This window comes from Ursus americanus, chromosome 13 (assembly GCF_024610735.1).
Source record: "Ursus americanus isolate L20-20 chromosome 13, mUrsAme1.1.p, whole genome shotgun sequence".
In the NCBI taxonomy this organism is placed as follows: domain Eukaryota; kingdom Metazoa; phylum Chordata; class Mammalia; order Carnivora; family Ursidae; genus Ursus; species Ursus americanus.
The window spans coordinates 42,390,277-42,408,231 of NC_142139.1; the positions used below are offsets into that span (position 1 = coordinate 42,390,277).

At 41.7% G+C, this 17,955-nt stretch overlaps 1 protein-coding gene across 1 annotated transcript in view; it reads right to left on the minus strand.

Moving 5' to 3' along the window:
* Nucleotides 1-17,955, minus strand: part of DCHS2 (dachsous cadherin-related 2) — a 122,324-nt gene that overhangs the window by 6,816 nt on the left and 97,553 nt on the right. The window contains exons 16-19 of the mRNA XM_087866409.1: nt 13,434-13,585; nt 4,584-4,714; nt 2,492-2,778; nt 1,479-1,611 (exon numbers count right to left, since the gene is read on the minus strand). Coding sequence (XP_087722535.1) covers nt 1,479-1,611; nt 2,492-2,778; nt 4,584-4,714; nt 13,434-13,585 — 703 coding nt within the window. The remainder of the gene's footprint in view (nt 1-1,478; nt 1,612-2,491; nt 2,779-4,583; nt 4,715-13,433; nt 13,586-17,955) is intronic.

The following is a 17,955-nucleotide window of genomic DNA, read 5'->3' on the forward strand; positions in this document are numbered from 1 at the left end:
AATGTTTTTTAAAGATTTATTTATTTTTAGAGAGAAAGAGAGGGAGAAAGGGAAGGGGAAAGGGCAGAAAGGGAGAGAATCTCAAGCAGACTCCACACTGAGCACGGAGCCCGACGTGGGCTCGGTCTCACGACCCGAAGATCGTGACCTGAGCTGAAATCACTCTTAATCGACTGCACCACCCAGAAGCCCCCATTTAATGTTTTAAAAACATTCTAATCAGTATTGCAAAGCTTGTTGGTCATGCATGCAAGCAAAATGTTGCTGGGATTAAGTGCTCAGAGGGACCACCTCACACACTGTGATGTGTTGTGGCCAGGACAGCAGTGGATGTCATCTGAGCACTGTGCATCCCCCACCCCCAAAAAAAGAGAGAGAGGAGAAAAGAAGAGCCAAGTTTCTGACATGTTTATATCCGTACAGTAACATTCCACAGGCTGTGTGGCAACATGACCTACTTCTCCCTGTTACAACACTCCATGGGCCTCATACTGCCATTTTGTGATTAAATTCTTCTTTGGGGCAATTCCGAGGTTAATTTTTTTTTAATTGAGATATAATTAACATATAACATTGCGCTAGTTTCAGGTGTACAGCCTAATGATTTGATATCTGTATATATTGCAAAGTGATCCCCACAATAAGTTTACTTACCATCCGTCAAACTGAGGTTCATTGTTAAATCAGCTCCCACTTATGAAATAATGCAGCGGTGTGTAGAGACGCGGAACACTTGGTGTAACACGTCCCAGGCCCTGCTCTTTTCTAGAGTGTGCTCTGCTAGGGACAATGTTTTGGTAATCATAATATCACATCAAATTTAATTTTTACTGTCTACCCATTGTTATGCTTCCGCTATATAATTCTTAACTGTTCTAATCTGAAATCACTTCCCTGAATGCATGTCATGACCACAAACTACTTGCTCTCTGATACCAATATAAGGAACCTTGGAAGGCATCAAATAAACTGAAATACCGCAATAATTGTTCTCAGTAGAGATGCTCAAATAATTTTTTAAATTTCTTATCCTTATTGAATGTATTATGTTATTACTGAACTGCATGTACTTGGCTTGGGAAAAAAACCTCCACACTCTCGCAACACGAAGTCCTCAGTACCAAATTAATCCCTTTGCTTTCGTTCTGATGCTTGTCGAGGCCCAGGATAATTACCTAAACTGTCCTTGGTTGGACTGATGAGCTGGGTGTTTACTACATTGGGGTCTCTGAAGTTCTGCGCCTTTGCCAGCATGTAATCATTTCCTTTTGCTTTCCAACCATTGAGATGTTGGAGAAGAGAAATAACAGCAGCATTTGCTACCACAGCATTTGATGTGAAGAGAAATAAGAAGGGTGGCATCTATAATATCAGGGGGGTGAGGTGGAAACATTTTAGGAGCATTTGGAAAAGATTATTTCAGGCTTCTACCCTGTAACTCAAACCCGTGAACACTAAAGCCACAATAAATAACTCACCATTCATTGGATCGATTGAAAATTCCCTAGAAGAGGAAAGGATTCTGTAAGTAATGTTCTCATTGCTTTCTAGGTCCGTGGCTGCCACGGTCAGCACTGAGTATCCCACAGGCACCAATTCGGGAACAGTGACCTGAAGGAAAAAGAGAGAAATGAGCCTTGTGCTTACAAGCTAGAGCTATTTTCATGAACAGGGCCCGAGAGTAAAATCCTTGCAGTCCTTTTATTTATGGAAAACACAAATAGTAATTCATAGGGTTGATATATTAAGGATATTGTTTTATAGTTTCAGAATTCAAAAACACAACAATTTAAAAATTTCATTTAGTTTTGATTTTTTTATTATGAAAAAAAATCCATCTAAATTATTTCTGCGTGGTAGAGGATAGTTAATAAAACCACTACTGTCGTATTACATACAGAAGACCATTACTTAGGTTAGTTTCCCTTCTGTGTTTACGCTTAAACCATGCATTGCTAACTCAGAAGTCCTGAAGCCCACTTCCAAGGGTTTAGTTGAATGCTATTATTGTCCTTACTTCTCTAAACATATACAAAGCTTTAAAAAAAATAAAATTTCCACTTCACAGTTTTGTTCATGATTTGTTTCTGCAAAATGTTCATCAGTATATTCCAAAAATATGCCTAGGAAAGAGAGAGTTTTCCCAAATTAAGTGCTGATAATCCAAACCACCGTACTGTCTGATACCTTTGCAAATATTAGGCCAGTTCTGATTGTTATGAACAACTGGACTCTAATCCCTACAAACTAAAAAAAAAAAAAAAAAAAAAAAAAAAAAAAGCGATAAGTCCCTAAGAAACCGAACTGAATGAGCTCTTCAATTCCATATGAGCTTCCAGGATATTGAATATCCAGCCCTCAGCAACAACTAAGGCACTAAAACCTATGGATACTGTCTGCCTACATCAGTCTGTCAACACCGGTAAGCTTACATTATTCCTTATTCTTTTCCACTTTGGCTCTGCTTTCAGGATCTCCTTCAGCTCTTTACCTGGTAAGAATCTTGAGAAAATACAGGTGGGTTATCATTGACGTCCACCACACGGACAATGAGCATTCCCTCTGTTTCATGCATGGTATCCGAAATTTGGATGAACAGCTCATATTCGGAAGTTTCTTCAAAATCCAATGTTTTCACTAGCACCACTGTTCCAGTATTTCGATCAATAGCAAACTTGGTTCCAGGATTACTCTCTTTGGCGAAATTGAAGATGAAAGCTGGATTCAAATCCACATCATGAACTGATATCTGAGTCACAACTACACCAGGCAAAGAATCTGCAATAGTCATGACCAATGTCAGCCTCCATTAAAATTCATCCTTTGAAATACTTTTCTTTAATAGCTCAACCCAAACATTTTTACTTTAAGTCCAACATGATTTGCTATTTCTTGGCATGATTTCTCATACAAAGCTCATTACGAGCTGAACAAAAACTCTGAAGAATTTATGAGCCCAATAAAGTGCAAATTTACCACTGAGTAGGGAATTGAGGAGGTAGAGTATATTCGATTTTTATATTGCATTTTTTTATCATATGCGTGCAACACAATTCCGGACCAAGAAACATTCTCAGCCACTTATTTGTCTTATGTAGTTTCTGTATTAAAATCATGTATTCATGGGGGATATGGATGGGAAGAAGGTTATTACTCAGAACGTTAATACAAAGCATACAATTTTGAAACAGTAAATGACAATACGTGTATACTAAGTTAGAAATACTTAGTTCCTTATACGTATTTTTATAAAACTACTGCTTTTGGAGTGGCACATGTGCGCTTCCTTCTCTTAAAATCTGACTCTCAAAATTATCCAGACTATGGAAAGACAAAATATACGTCGTGCTAGTGATAAAAGCAAATCTCTAATATCACAAAATAGATGGCATGCTAAATGCCTAACACACGACATCTGTTCTTTTAGTCTAAACTGTCATAAAAGGGACCTCGTCTTTAAGCTTACGAGTACGGTGCAGGTAGAAAGAGGATGCCAAGCTACTCAGAATAGTTCCCCTATATATGAGACTCCTGTAATTTTCATATTTCAGGCTTGAACACTCCGACGGGCATCAACCACTCCTTACACTATTCAGTATATGTGTTGATTTGTGCCATTTGTTCTTGCGATGTGTTTATAATGGGCACATTGCTGCATTTTGAGGCTAATGCACATACTTAAGAATAGGACCTTCAGTAAAAACAAATGGAAGCATATCGAATGGGTGAGAGGCGGCAGAACTGGAGAATGTTTTCTTTGTAGACTATTTTAGAGTGTTTGTAAGCATCCCTATACATCTACAAATATATCTCTCGGTGAGTGGTAATTTGCTTGGAAACTGAACATCTAAAATGTTAAAAACATCTTAAGAATGAGTTGGATACTAAGAGTGAAAGGAGAGAGGCAAGAGAGGTGCCCGCACTTTTTGCAATTTCAATGATAGAGTTGGGTCGGATTTACCATTACAGCCACTGACCATGGACAAGCTTCGGGACTGCATACTATGGGGTCACAGAACCCAGGGACCCAAACAACTGGGGTTAATTAGCATATCGCGTAAACTTTTGTATTTTCTACCCCTTCCATGAATGTGGGTAAAATTTTTCTGTCAATGCTGAAGTTGAGTTTACACTAGAGGAAAGTGATGACTCTGAAATGCACATCCCTTCACTTATCACTTGCCATTCGTTCACTGCAAAGACTGCCAAAATTGTCAGTCTAAGGACATCGCTTCTTCTCAGAGGAGCTTTAGAATGATCGTCACAGTCAATAAAGTGTGCTCCTCCATGGAGTAGATTTTGCTTTTGAGAAATGTTGGCACACACAAAAGCATCGGTGTGGAATGGCAGGTTGAGCGGGGGAACTGGGCTCCTGACGACTTAAAGGCAAATCCCAGCCTCAACATTTAGCGTCTTTGACATCTGATATTTAACTTCTGGCCGTCCATTTTCTATTCCGTAAAACGAAGACAGAAGCTGTCCATGTTGCACGGTTCTTGAGGATTAGCCCTCATAGTGAATAGAATGCCTGCCTAGATGATATCACACAAGCTAAAACCATGATTCCAGATCGGCACACTTACTTTCTGCAATTTCCACTGCTTCAGAGGGGAGAAAAGCTGGGGCGTTGTCATTTATATCAGTCACCTGTATCTTGATCACACTTGTACTAGAAAGCCTGGGCATCCCTTTATCTGTGGCTTGCACAGTCAAGCTGGTTTGGAAAAGAATCAAGAAATGTAATCCATTATCCAGAGAATTAGAAAAACAACATAAATATCAAATATCCTGTTGAAAACGTAAAAATGAGCTGACTAGCTACTTTTATTTCTCCCCCTAGCTTTTTCTAAACAGCATCATTTAAAATTTTACTTCATCAGAATTGTAGCCTGGTGGTGCCTGGGTGGCTCAGTCAGTTAAATGGCTGCTTTTGGCTCCTGGGATCAAGCCCTGTGTCGGGCTCCCTACTCAGCAAGGAGTCTGCTTGTCCCTCTGCCTCCCCCGCCCCCCAGCTTGTGCTCTCTTGTTCACTCTCTCTCTCTCAAATAAATAAATAAAATCTTAAAAAAAAAAGGGGGGGGGCGCCTGGGTGGCACAGCGGTTAAGCGTCTGCCTTCGGCTCAGGGCGTGATCCCGGCGTTATGGGATCGAGCCCCACGTCAGGCTTCTCCACTATGAGCCTGCTTCTTCCTCTCCCACTCCCCCTGTTTGTGTTCCCTCTCTCACTGGCTGTCTCTATCTCTGTCTAATAAATAAATAAAATCTTTAAAAAAAAATAAAAAAAAAAAAGAATGGTAGCCTGAAATTTATTTATTTTTGATGGGTTTAGAGCATCAAATCCAGCAAGCCACCGGGGGGGAGGGGTCATGTGGCATTTAAAACAAATGAGCCATTTCTGGAGACAGACTGTAGAATTCAGTCCTTTCCTACCAAGGACAACCTAAAAAGCACAAACACCAATACGTGTTATTTGGTTAAGTAGATTCCCTCCACCCTACCATGCATGGCCTGGATATTACAACGTGTCCATTTTACTGTACCAACAAAAGATAGAGCCACTAAGAGATTGCTTTGCATTTCTATTTTTTTTTAGATCCAAATTCAAAATCAATAGAAACTGTAGAATTACGAGAGGATGCAGCATGATTAATACACATACAAAAATGCATGATTGGTTAGAACTACAGAGTAGGGGGAAAAGTCGACAAGCTGAAAGAATTTATACACAGTGATTTTCTCTCTCTTAGATGATGGTACAACTCTCTCCTGTAACTAAATTCAAAACCTTCTCAGTGTCTTCAACTTCTCCATTTCTGTCACCAACCTTCCAAAACCCAGCTAATTGTGAGTCTTACCGATTTTACCTCCTGAATACACTTGGCTCAGTGTTCCCAACCATTTCTGTCCTGCCTTCCGAGCTCAGGTAGGCTGATCAACCCTCCTGGACTGAAGGGTTTCCTGGGACATGGGACTTTCAGGTTTTTGTTTTTTTTAAACCAGGACAGTCCTGGGCAAACCAAGACAAGTTGGTCTCTGTATCCTCAACCCCTCATCATCTTTACCTGGAATGTTCCATCTTCATTGTATCCTTTCCCACCTGGCGTACTTGTTTGTTCATCAATCTTCCTACTGCAAGTCTCATCTGCCCCTGTCGATTCCCCACGCTGCCACTCAACTGCTCCATCCAACATCCTGAATTGAAACCCTGACTTCCTTATTGAAAATTTCCCTTGGCTCTCCATGTCTAGAAGATGCAGTCCAGGTCTTGAGCACGTACACATGACCTCCAATGACTTGGCTTCTGCCTGGAATTCCTGTCCCTATACTACCCTCTTGATCTTCCAAAGCTCACATCTCTGGGAAGCTTTCCCTGACTTCCGGTCTGATTTGGATGCCCCTTTCTCTATCCCACAGCACCCTGTACATTCTCCTGACACAGTAGTCCTCACCCTTTGTTCTTACTGATTGATTATCTGCCTCTCCTGTAAGTTGCTTGAGGGCAGGTGAGCTATCTTACTTGATTTTTTAAAAATATAGGTTGAAGGCTGGTTTCTCAAGATTTGTCTAAGATTATGAATGTATTATAGGACAGAGCCAAGATTCAAGCCCAGGTCTTGACTGACTGGAAAGCCTGTGTTCTGTCTGAGCTCCACTATATATTTTCAATATGCCTCTCTTACCTTGCATCTATTCCACCCTAATGTATAATCATTAGCGTTTCACTCCCCTCTAAACACTATGAAGCCAGGAGGGTAGCTGAGGAATGATGCGAGTTGTCAATCAGAAGACAATCCTTACCTCAGAAGTGGTGTGAGTCTTAGCCTGTGGTTGAGACTACCCTTTGAGAAACTGAGTCTTGGAAGTTGACCCATTTCTACTTTCTTTTTCCTTAGCTTACCTGATGAGTGTTCTATCTTTCCAATCTTGCATTTGAAAATGATGTAAAATAAGCATCAACTGTGTCTTGGCTTCAATCCCACTTAATAGCAAATAATCACTGTTTGTCTACTATTCGTGAAGTACACAGGCTGCCTTCCATGCTATCAGAGCTGGGACATCAGCAAAACAACTACTTGAATTTCACACTTCTGGAGCTTAGGAATCATTCCATGTGGAAAATTTGTTAGCATGAACATAAGTCAGGTACATATGGAAATATTTTACTAAAAATAAACAAATCATAATGTTCTCTGCCTCTGTGGCTTGCCCTTCCCCAGTGTCATACCAAAAGCTCAGCCAAGACAACATCAAAGTTATGGCTCTGTCAATGCTTCTACTATAGCTGCAACCACCCTGATTTTTACAACGCTACAGTGTCAAGGGTTCTCTATAATGCATATGTCAACTGAAAAAAAATGAGAATCTTTGCTATGGAGGAAAATATACAATTCAGTTTCAAGATAAAAAAGATGAGTAAACAGTTCATCAATAGCTTGAAGAACAGATGAAAATTACGAAGGCAGATCCACCAAGATTCTACGCATGACTTCTGGGAGACCTCAAGTTTTCTGTGATGGCTCCTTGGCAGTCTTTGTAAAACTATTGGTTGTAACCAGTCCAACTGGCTCCAGGTTTGAGAACTGCTGCCCTGATTAGTACATCAGCAGAGATTATAAATGAAACTGACCAGATTTAGAACCGGCCCATTCTAATTCAGAGCATATTTCTCCTATTCTACCAACCACGGGAAGCTTCTTTTATCACCTTAAGCTTTAGATGGGACCTTGACAAGGCAGTATCCTTACTGATTGTCTTAACAAATACTGAAGGTGGTAGGTGATTTTTCAAAAGTCCCTCTCAACAGCATCTTAAGTGTCTACCCAGAATTACATGTTCTTTCTGAAATTCTACGAAAAACAAAAATATCAGCCAACATCAGAAACACCTATGAAAAGAAGAGCTACGACTTCTGGTTAGAACTACACAGGTTTATCTCTTTTCCTCCTGAGAGTCTACAATAATGATAGCAGAGAATGTCAAATAAGGTATATGTCCATAAGGCTACCAGAAAATGAAAGAAGATTTTGGTGGATGAAGTAGTGAGATGTTTCAACAAATTTCTGGAAAATGCAAGCAGATTTGGGAGTGGTTACAGGAAACCACAGAGTGAAATATATTTGGAGGGAGATAAGGATGAGTGGGGAACAGATTTGCCCCCACCTAACCATGACAGACACAAGACATGACAAGGGGTGGAGTGAGATATTGAGCTAAAAATAGGTTGATGATTCTTGTAAACTCAAAATACAGAACAATCAAGTCCCCTTGCCCATTTCTCTTCACTCCCAGGAAAAAGATGTCTGATTTTCATCCTCAAAGTAAATAATATTGAGGATCTGTCCCTGGAGAAATGAAAGCCCCCCCACCCCAAAGAAAAAAAAAAGAACTCTCTATACTGTCATTTGTATGTTGTCCTGCAAAGTAGTCAGCTTCCTCTCTGGTTCATCTTGAAAGTGAAGTGTGCTGGTCGATCAGCTCTGCCAGCCCACTCAGAGATTCTGACGACTTTGCTTTGCCTCACTCAGAACCGAAGATCGTTAGTTACTTACAGAAATTCTCCAACATGAAAAGGAGAGTGGAGAACAGACAAGGAGAAGAAATAAACCTGACAGAAATGAAGATCTTGAAAGAACAAAAGAAAATATAAAAATTCTAATTAATGTCCTTGGAGAGATATCAGAAGGCAATGCAGGCATGAAACAAGAACAGGATGCTATGGAAAAGCAGAAAGATCAAGAAAGAGCTCGTGGAAATAAGATATATATATATATATATATATATATAACATCTCCTTAAATTCCTTAAAATAAGGAACACTTCTAGTTGATTCTAATCCAAACACATTTGAAACCTTTCTCTTTTATGGAGTCCAACCTCTCCCTGTGGTTTCCATGACCGTCTTTTCCAGGTTCTGTTCCTTTTATACCCTGACTCTATTCCACCGGCTTCTATTTGTCTGCTTGATCCTCAAGTAGTGTGAATCCCCCACATTCTCATCTTGCAGACTTTCCCTGGGTAATTCCATTTTACATATTTTCCCTGGATGAATCTGAAATCTAAATCGTGGATGAAGACCTCTTCCCCGGGCTCCAGATCAGTATCTTAAACGCCTAAGGAATGTCTGAACTTTCGTTCTTGCACTAGCCCTTCAAACTCAAAATACCCAGAAAAAAAATCCCAATCCCAATCCCAAACCCCATTCCAACCCCAATTCTAATTCCTGCCTTTCCTATGAAGAAATTTCAGAATCATTTTCTATCTCTTTCCTTGTTGAATAAACTCAACTGTTGACCATGTTCCTATGGATTCCATACCTGAATCACGTAGTAAGTATGTTCCCTCCTACCATCCCCACTGCTTCGTCCTCCTTAGCAGACCCTTCAGAGCCATCATCTAGCTTAACTAATCTGTTTGCTGCTGGTCCTCTGTCTGGCAATGCATCTGTTACCAGATGTCTTTTAAAAATACATGCACTCAATTGCTTAGACTTTTATATGGCCTGCCGAATCAAGTACAATTTCCATTATATGGGATATAAAGTCCCTCGAAACTTGTCTGCGACCTACCAGCCTCTTTTTTGTTGTTGTTTTGTTTTGTTTTTCAGATCATCATAAGTTTGTTTCCAGTTTTACTAAGGTATAATTGACATACATCACTGTGTAAGTTTAAGGTGGATAACATAATGATTTGACTTACATATATTGTGAAATTATTGTCACAATAATTTAGTTGACATCCATCATTTCATATAGATACCAAAAAAGGAGAGAAATGATTTTTCTTGTGATGAGAGCTCTTAAAACTACTCTATTTTTAAGATTTTATTTATTTATTTGAGGTAGAGAAAAAGTGAGAGAGAAAGAGCATGAGCAGGGGGCAGAAGGAGAGGGAGAAGCAGACTCCCCATTGAGCAGGGAGCCCATCACGGGGCTCAAACCCAGGACCCTGGGTTGATGACCTGAGCTGATGGCAGATGCTTAACTGACTGAGCCACCCAGGTGCCCCTTAAAACTACTCTCTTATCAACTCTCAACTATACCACACTGCAGTGTTAACGACGTCATCATTTTGTGGGTCACATCCCCAGTATTTATTTATCTTGTAACTGACACTTTGTACCTTTGGCCGCGTTCCTCCTCTTCCTCCACATCCCCATCTCTTTTTCACTACCCCACACTCAGGTGCTTCTCGGGTGCACTGTACCACTTGTTACTTCCAAACATACCATATAAATACTTTTGCATATCCATGACTTTCCTGCTTTTTGCCTGAAATGTCTTTTATTCTTTTCATGGAGAGTCAACAGAACGGGGTTGCAATCCCAGCTCTGCTGTTTATGAGTCATGTATTTTGGAAAAAATAATGAACATCTCAGTCAACTTCCTACCTTGTATACATAATTGTTTCTCAGTATTTCTCTCACGGTCATAATGAGCTCTCAGTGGAGAGTATGAGTTTAGCGTTGCTCCTGGCAATACAGTGCTCTTTGAACTTGAATATTTACGCTACAGAAATTGAATATTTAAACCTTTAAATTAACTCTTATTTGCCTAAAGTTTTTCTTTCCTGTTTTGCATTTCGTTAATACACAGGTATGCACTTTGCAGATGCATCCACATAATACACTATGAAGCCCTACTAGGACCACTCACCCGGGCAAGAATCCCATCAGTTTTACCGTTCACTAGCTGTGTATTCTTGGCGAACAACTTTATCCTCTGAACTTTAATTTCCTCTTTCTGTAAATCTTAATCTGTTATGAGAATTCGACATATAAAGCAGCTCCATAAATGGCAACTACTGTGATTATTAATATGCCTCCTGCCATGGGTTATAATGGGGCTTGATTTTTGTGTTCCCTAAAAACAGGAAAGTTGCATGTGTCTCCACATCTCCAGCCTCAGGCTTCACAAGTAGTTTTTAAAATTCAGAAATGTCAGCCAGACAGAACTTAGGGTCTGTTTTACAGCTGGCCATCACCTCTCCACTGAGTTTTCTTATACATAGCTTAATATGAGGCCCAAAGATTATTTAACTTTTTATTTGTTGTATATTGACTATAATCATAACTGAGAATATCTCCCCCCCCCCATTTTATATTGTAAAACAGAGGGTTAGAATTGGGAATATTTTCTTCAATTGGACAAAATAGCAATACTTCAAAAGTAAAGTTAAAAACAGAATGCTACCATTTCCAAAGCATCCGCTAACAATGGAGCAGACTAGGAGACAATCATCCTGTATTCCCCACTACTTGAAGTATTAGAGAAAGCACTAAAGAGGAGGAGAAGCCTCCAGGGAGTGGAAGAGTGGAGGAAGGGGAGAACCTGAACAGGGGGGAGGTTTAAAATAGTTCCTCACTTTGGTGATGGTGGAGACTATGAGTGTGAGAGTGTGTGTGTGTGTGTGTGTGTGTGTGTGTGTGTGTGTGTGTGTCTGTATCTCCCTGTGGCAGAGTGCATATAGTTAAAATTCTCTCAGCTCCTGCTTCTCTTCCTCAGGGGGAATTGGAAAGGGACACTTTTAAATATTGGGACCAATTTAGATGTTGGGAACATTGAAACGATGACGCAAATAGGAAAAAGCTTAAAGGAGTCTGGTTTAATTGCTAATTAAGCTCCATTGAGTAAGAAGAACATTAGGACGGAAAGCCGTTACAATCCCGAAGTGCTTAGTCCCTGGGACGCAGCAGACCTTCCATAACCTCTGAATCTGTGATCACGCAGGTGCCACTAGGCTGAGACTGACCTGCAGTCATCTAGAGAGAGAGGAAAACGCTTGATGCTTAAGATGGCTGTAGAAACAACGTAGCCGCAGTGGGCTTTAACATATTTAGACAGCCGGTTTTAATATATTCATACAATAAGCATCATAACAATTGATTACATTAAAATATTACTGAAAAAATCCTACTCTTTAATACAGGGTAAGGTCTTAAACTTTTTAAATGCTTTTGAAGTAATATTTTGAAATATATTAAACAAAAAGAATGAAACAATCAACTTCTGAGAGCCGGGAAGGTTTTCAGAGGTTAATTAGTCCAGTCCGCCCTGTAACAGATCCCGTTGTAATCGGCTCTCACGGCTCAACCACAGGGATCTACCCACTTTCCTTCATTACGCGTGAAAGCAGTCTGACCTAAGAGAACGCTGGCACTCAGGTCTTTGGTCTGCCTGCTTTTCCCCGTGTGGAAGGTCTGCTCCGTAGCTTGCACAGGGGAAACAGGGTGAGTCACCATCAGAGCCCTGGGGCCTGACCCTGTTGGATCACTAAATGGATCTGCCGCCCCGCAAGGCCCCGGGTGTCAGTTGTCTTAGCAGTGGAGGAGAGAATGCCTAAGTGGGCTTCCTCGGGAGGAGACCGGAAGCATTAAAGGAAACACTGTATGTGCAAGGCCTTTTGGAAGAACATACAAAAATATGACATGAATATACTAAAACGCACAATGAGAAAGCCAAGCCTCTGACCCCAGTTGGCCCCCCTACCCCCGCTGCGACCACTTCTCCAGAGAGCGACAAGGTTAAATTTCTGAGGTTTTCTTCCTAAAGTCGTCTCAGTACATGAGTGTGCCTTGACTCCAACAGACCCTGAGAATAAACCCTGTAGCGCATGCACCTTGTTATTTCCCCCACTCAGCCCTATAGCTAGGGCTGTGTCCTCAGTGGCACTCACAGGGAAACCACCTTCTCTTGTCAAAGGGTGGAACTCCATGGAAGGCTGAGCCACCATGTTTGAGGCAATCCCCACGCCCGGACATGTTTGGTTCCTTAGAGTCTTTCCTTTTTTTTTTTTTTTTAATAGACTGTGATGCCATAAATATATCTGTAAGTATAGCTAGACTTCTGTAGCACTGACTTTTTAAAATAACTAGAAGACCTGAGACACCGTTATTCTCTTTTATAGATTCTGCATAATTCTGTACACCTGGAACTCTACACAAAATATACTCAATGTTGAATGTGTGTTTCATCAGATCACTTCTATTAGAACACAGTACTGCAACAAGGACCTGATGACGGGGTTGTACTTTCGTCCATGAAACCGAGTAAAGAATTAAAAAGAGAAATGTCACTCAGTCTTCACTATTTTTAAAAACAAGAACCAAAACCAGTTGCGGAGTGCTGTGTCGGTCAGTAGGCATTTTGCAAATACGGTCTTTTTTAACGTCTCTCATTTAGTACTTAATAGCAGCAAAAATTCATAAAAGCTAAGAACTACAAGGAACCCTAAAGTTCTTCTAGTCTAATCACCTTTTCCAAATAGCAAATACTTTCTAAGACTCCTTCAGCATATCAAAAGGGTGATCGTAGATTCGATCAAAGGGAATCACATTTTACAATGAAGCTTACATAACAGGAAGTCATGGCCAAAGCAACAATTCTATCAGAAATAAGCAGAATACAGAAGTGAACGGATCTAAACCTGGGACAGACCTGTAAGAGCTGGTGAGTTCGTAATCTAGAAGCGCATTTGCTGTGATCATACCGCTCAGCGTGTCGATGCGGAACGCTTCCCCTTGGTTGCCAGACAGAATGGAATACTCAGGGCGGCCGTTCATCCCACTGTCCGGGTCTGCTGCAAAAACCTGTGAGGAAGCAGCTCTTCCATTAGGTCAGGATTTAATCTGCAAGATGGGTTAAGACTGTTTTACCCCAAAGATACAGACGTAGTGAAGAGAAGGGCCCTATGCACCCCAATGTTCATAGCAATATTGTCCACAATAGCTAAATCGTGGAAGGAGCAGAGATGCCCTTCAACAGATGACTGGATTAAGAAGTTGTGGTCCATATATACAATGGAATATTACTCAGCCATCAGAAAGAATGATTACACAACATTTGCAGCAACATGGACGGGACTGGAGGAGATTATGCTAAGTGAAATAAGTCAAGCAGAGAAAGACAATTATCATATGGTTTCACTCATTTATGGAACATAAGAAGTAGGAAGATCAGTAGGAGAAGAAAGGGAAGAAGAAAAGGGGGGGTAAACAGAAGGGGGAATGAACCATGAGAGACCATGGACTCTGGGAAACCAACTGAGGGCTTCAGAGGGAGGGGGGTGGGGGATTGGGATAGGCCGGTGATGGGTGTTAAGGAGGGCACATATTGCATGGTGCACTGGGTGTTATATGCAATTAATGAATCATGGAACATTACATCAAAAACTAAGGATGTACTGTATGGTGACTAACATAATATAATAAAAAAATGCTATTAAAAAAAAAGGGCTGTTTTTCAGACAAATGCACCATGAAAGAATCACCGATTGTCACACGCACTTTAAGAACAGTCATCAATGTGATGGCAACAAATGGCCAAGGCTCACATTTATAATATAGTAGGTAATGGGCAGGCAAAGTGTTCTGCAGTCTCACTCAAAGGACTTGCAAATAATGTTCAGTCGGCGTAGCACATGTTTTGAACTACAATTTTAGGCAAGAGGTGAAAACACAGCGATACCTCAGAGATATTGAGGGTTCAGTTCCAGACCACCAAAATCAGACAAATATTGTAATAAAGCAAGTCAAAGGAATTTTTGGCTTCCCAGTGCATATAAAAGTTTTTACACTATACTGGAGTCTATTAATTGTGCAACAAGCATAGCATTATATCTAAAAAAACCATGTCCATACCTCAATTTAAAAATACTTGATCGCTAAAAAATGCTAACCATCATCTGAGTTTCAGTGAGTCGTAATCTTTTTGCTGGTGGAGGGTCTGGCCTGGAGGGTCATGGCTGCTGACTGCTCAGGGTGGTGGCTGCTGAAGGCTGGGGTGGCTGTGGCAATTTGTAAAAATTAGACAACAATGAAGTTTGCCACATTGATTGACTGTTCCTTTTATGAACGATTTTTCTGTAGCGTGTGATGCTGGGTAATATCATTTTACCCACAGTAGAACTTCTTTCAGAATTGGAGCCAGTCCTCTCACGCCCTACTGCTGCTGCCTTATCAACGAAGTTTATGGAATACTCTAAATCATTTGCTGTCGTTTCAACAATTTTCACAGCAACTTCACCAGGTAGAGATTCCATCTCAAGAAACCACTGATCTGGTGATCCCCATCACAAGTAAAATAATAATGAAAAAGTGTGAATATTGCAGGAATTACCAAACTGTGACACAGATACAAAGTGAGCAAATGCTGTTGAAAAAATGGTGCCTATAGACTTGTTTGATGCGTGTTTACCACAGATCTTCAGTTTGTAAAAAAAAAAAAAAAAAGCAATATTTGTGAAGTGCAATAAAATAAAGTAAAATAAAATGAGGTGCTGTACTTGAAAAAAATTCTAATTTGCTTGAATAGATTTCCAGCTATATTTAGATTCATGCCAGTACCAGAAAAGGAAAGAAATCTCTGCAGAGTGAATGGTGATCTTTAATTTGTTGTTTTTCCTGCTGAAAGTATTGCCTGTGAAATAGGCCGTATGTGGATTTTTTAAATATCTTATTGAAAGTCTCATTTTACAAGGATTTTTAATTAATAAAACAGCCTAGATTTAGTGCTAACAGATTTAGATCCTGATCATTTATTTGGTAAATTATCAAAGTAGTGTTGAGGATGAGACAAAAGTTTTGCATCACTCTCCATGGAGATCTATTATTTAGGCTGCATTACATTTTAATCAAAAACTAATTCTATTAGTGATTTTAAGATCTTACTTAAGAGTAAGTCGATGGATTAATTACAATTTTTTCTACTTATTTTCTTTTTTTTTTTTAAGATTTTCTTTATTTATTTGACAGAGATAGAGACAGCCAGCGAGAGAGGGAACACAAGCAGGGGGAGTGGGAGAGGAAGAAGCAGGCTCATAGCAGAGGAGCCTGATGTGGGGCTCGATCCCAGAACGCCGGGATCACGCCCTGAGCCGAAGGCAGACGCCTAACCGCTGTGCCACCCAGGCGCCCCTCTACTTATTTTCATCCTCTGTGCCCCTCAGCCTTGGCCTGACCTCACATTCCCATCATCCTCTGTCCTGTCCCAACACCGATGTCCTGATGGGTGTAGGCCTTGAACTCCCTCCGCTCTCAATCTATCCTTTGCGCTATTGCCAGATCTCAGGGGATCCTGAGTGGCCCAAGTGGGACATCGAGGACCTCATCGGGAGGGCACACAAACCAGCTACTTAGTAAAGACAGGCAGCAATACACAGTTCCTTGGAGGTCACCCGGAAAGGAAACTCATCTGCATCTGGACAGAATAAGATCCATCATGTCCCCTGGGTCCACATGCTTCAAAGTGTTACCAAGAGCAGGTCTCCCAGGAGGTGGATCCGTTAGGGTTTTAGGATGCCAGCAGCCCATATCCACAATGGCTCACTTAACCAGGAAAAACGTATCAAAAAGATAGTGCCTGGGTGAAGGCCAAGAACTTGGGCCACCCAGGGGCACAGTTTCTTTTGAGTTGTTGCCACCAAGACGAATCAGCTGAATGTGCTTCTGTGCTGGTGTCTTACCACTCGAGATTCAAATCCTAGGGAGAGAAAGCCTACACGAGACTGAGGCAAATGGCAACGACTTTGGCAGGGGGCAGAGGACAGGTCACCACCTTGACTGACAGTCTCACCAAGACTGTAGCTGACAGAGGATGGGCAGTCCCTAAAGGAAGCTGACGGGGCTGTCACCAAAAGCGGGGAGCATGGGCAGTGTGGTGGCAAAAGCAAGAACCACCACAAGTGCCAGAACTCCAGAGCCTTCGACATTCCTGTTTATCTGAACAGAACACAGGAAAATGGCAGTTTTGGTTTCCTGGAAAAAATGAAAAGATCTAAAGACGTGAAGAACAAAGTTCGTTGTATCTGTTCCTGCCTCAGCCTTCTTAAAGTTTGACCTAATTTGACACAGTGATGGGCCAGGCTCCTTTCCATTTGTTTTATCTGGAAGGGGTGTCTTCCCCGTCTTGTGTTCCATATGGAGCAGCCTAGCTCTCTCCAAGTGAGCATGAACAATAAAGAGCCCGGGTGCAGGGGTCCTCTGTGACAAAGCAGGCCCCACAGTGGCACTGGAGGCCTCTGCCATCCCCTCCTAAACAGGTATCATTGTGCAGAGTGATACAGATGGGGCAAGTGAATGCCCTCCCCTTCTTCTCAGTCATGGCTGAAACGAAAGTCAAGACAGCATTTCTGCAACAGGCTGGAGACTGGAGCGATCAAGGCCCTGTCATACAACACAAGTCTGCAAGAACAGCGGAGGAAATCCTAGGGATCCTGGACTGTGCGGAGGGGGGGGGGGGAGTGTGGCAGGGACACAGAGCCAAGACTCCAAGATGGCCGAGACTTCACTGGTCTTGTCAGCACCAACAGAGGGGAACTTGTGCATCTGGGAACTGGACTGAAGGTCAAAGGAACGTGTCTCTGAAGATGCAGGTGGAGGTAGCTGCAGAGTGGAGCACTGTGGGAGGTCTGGGCCGGAAGGTGTACTAACATGTCATCTGGCTCCCCGACCCCATCGCCCGGAGAGGAAGGGGGGTAATCATCACTAGGTGTTGGATCGCAGCAGTGGGGTTACAGAGGCCAGAGGGAAAGCCCCGGTGTGCTGCTGACTTTGCCAGGAAGGGGTTTTTGTACAGATTTCCTGTGTGGATCTCAAGAGGTTGTCCATTTCCTAATGTCCAGGGTCTTGAAGACAAAATAGCAATTCAACTGTGAAGGGAAAGGTAGAACTGGGTCCAAGTCCTGAAGCAGGTAGAGAGACTATCAAGGGTGAGTGGGTGTTAGAGCCTGAATGAGACTGCCTTCAAAACAGATCTTCGTTTTCATGGCTTAGGCCTTTTTGCTGAGATGGGGTAAGGCCCAGGAACAGTGGATCTGTGTCTTTCGAGTGAAATGTCTGCAAATTTTGAACGCAGGGAGCTCTTCCATGGGCCCGTGCCTCTATCCTTACTCGTCTGGCTGCAGCTCCACCTGGCGAGTGCCTGCTCGCCCTTGGAGACCAAGTGCAAATACCGTTCTTTT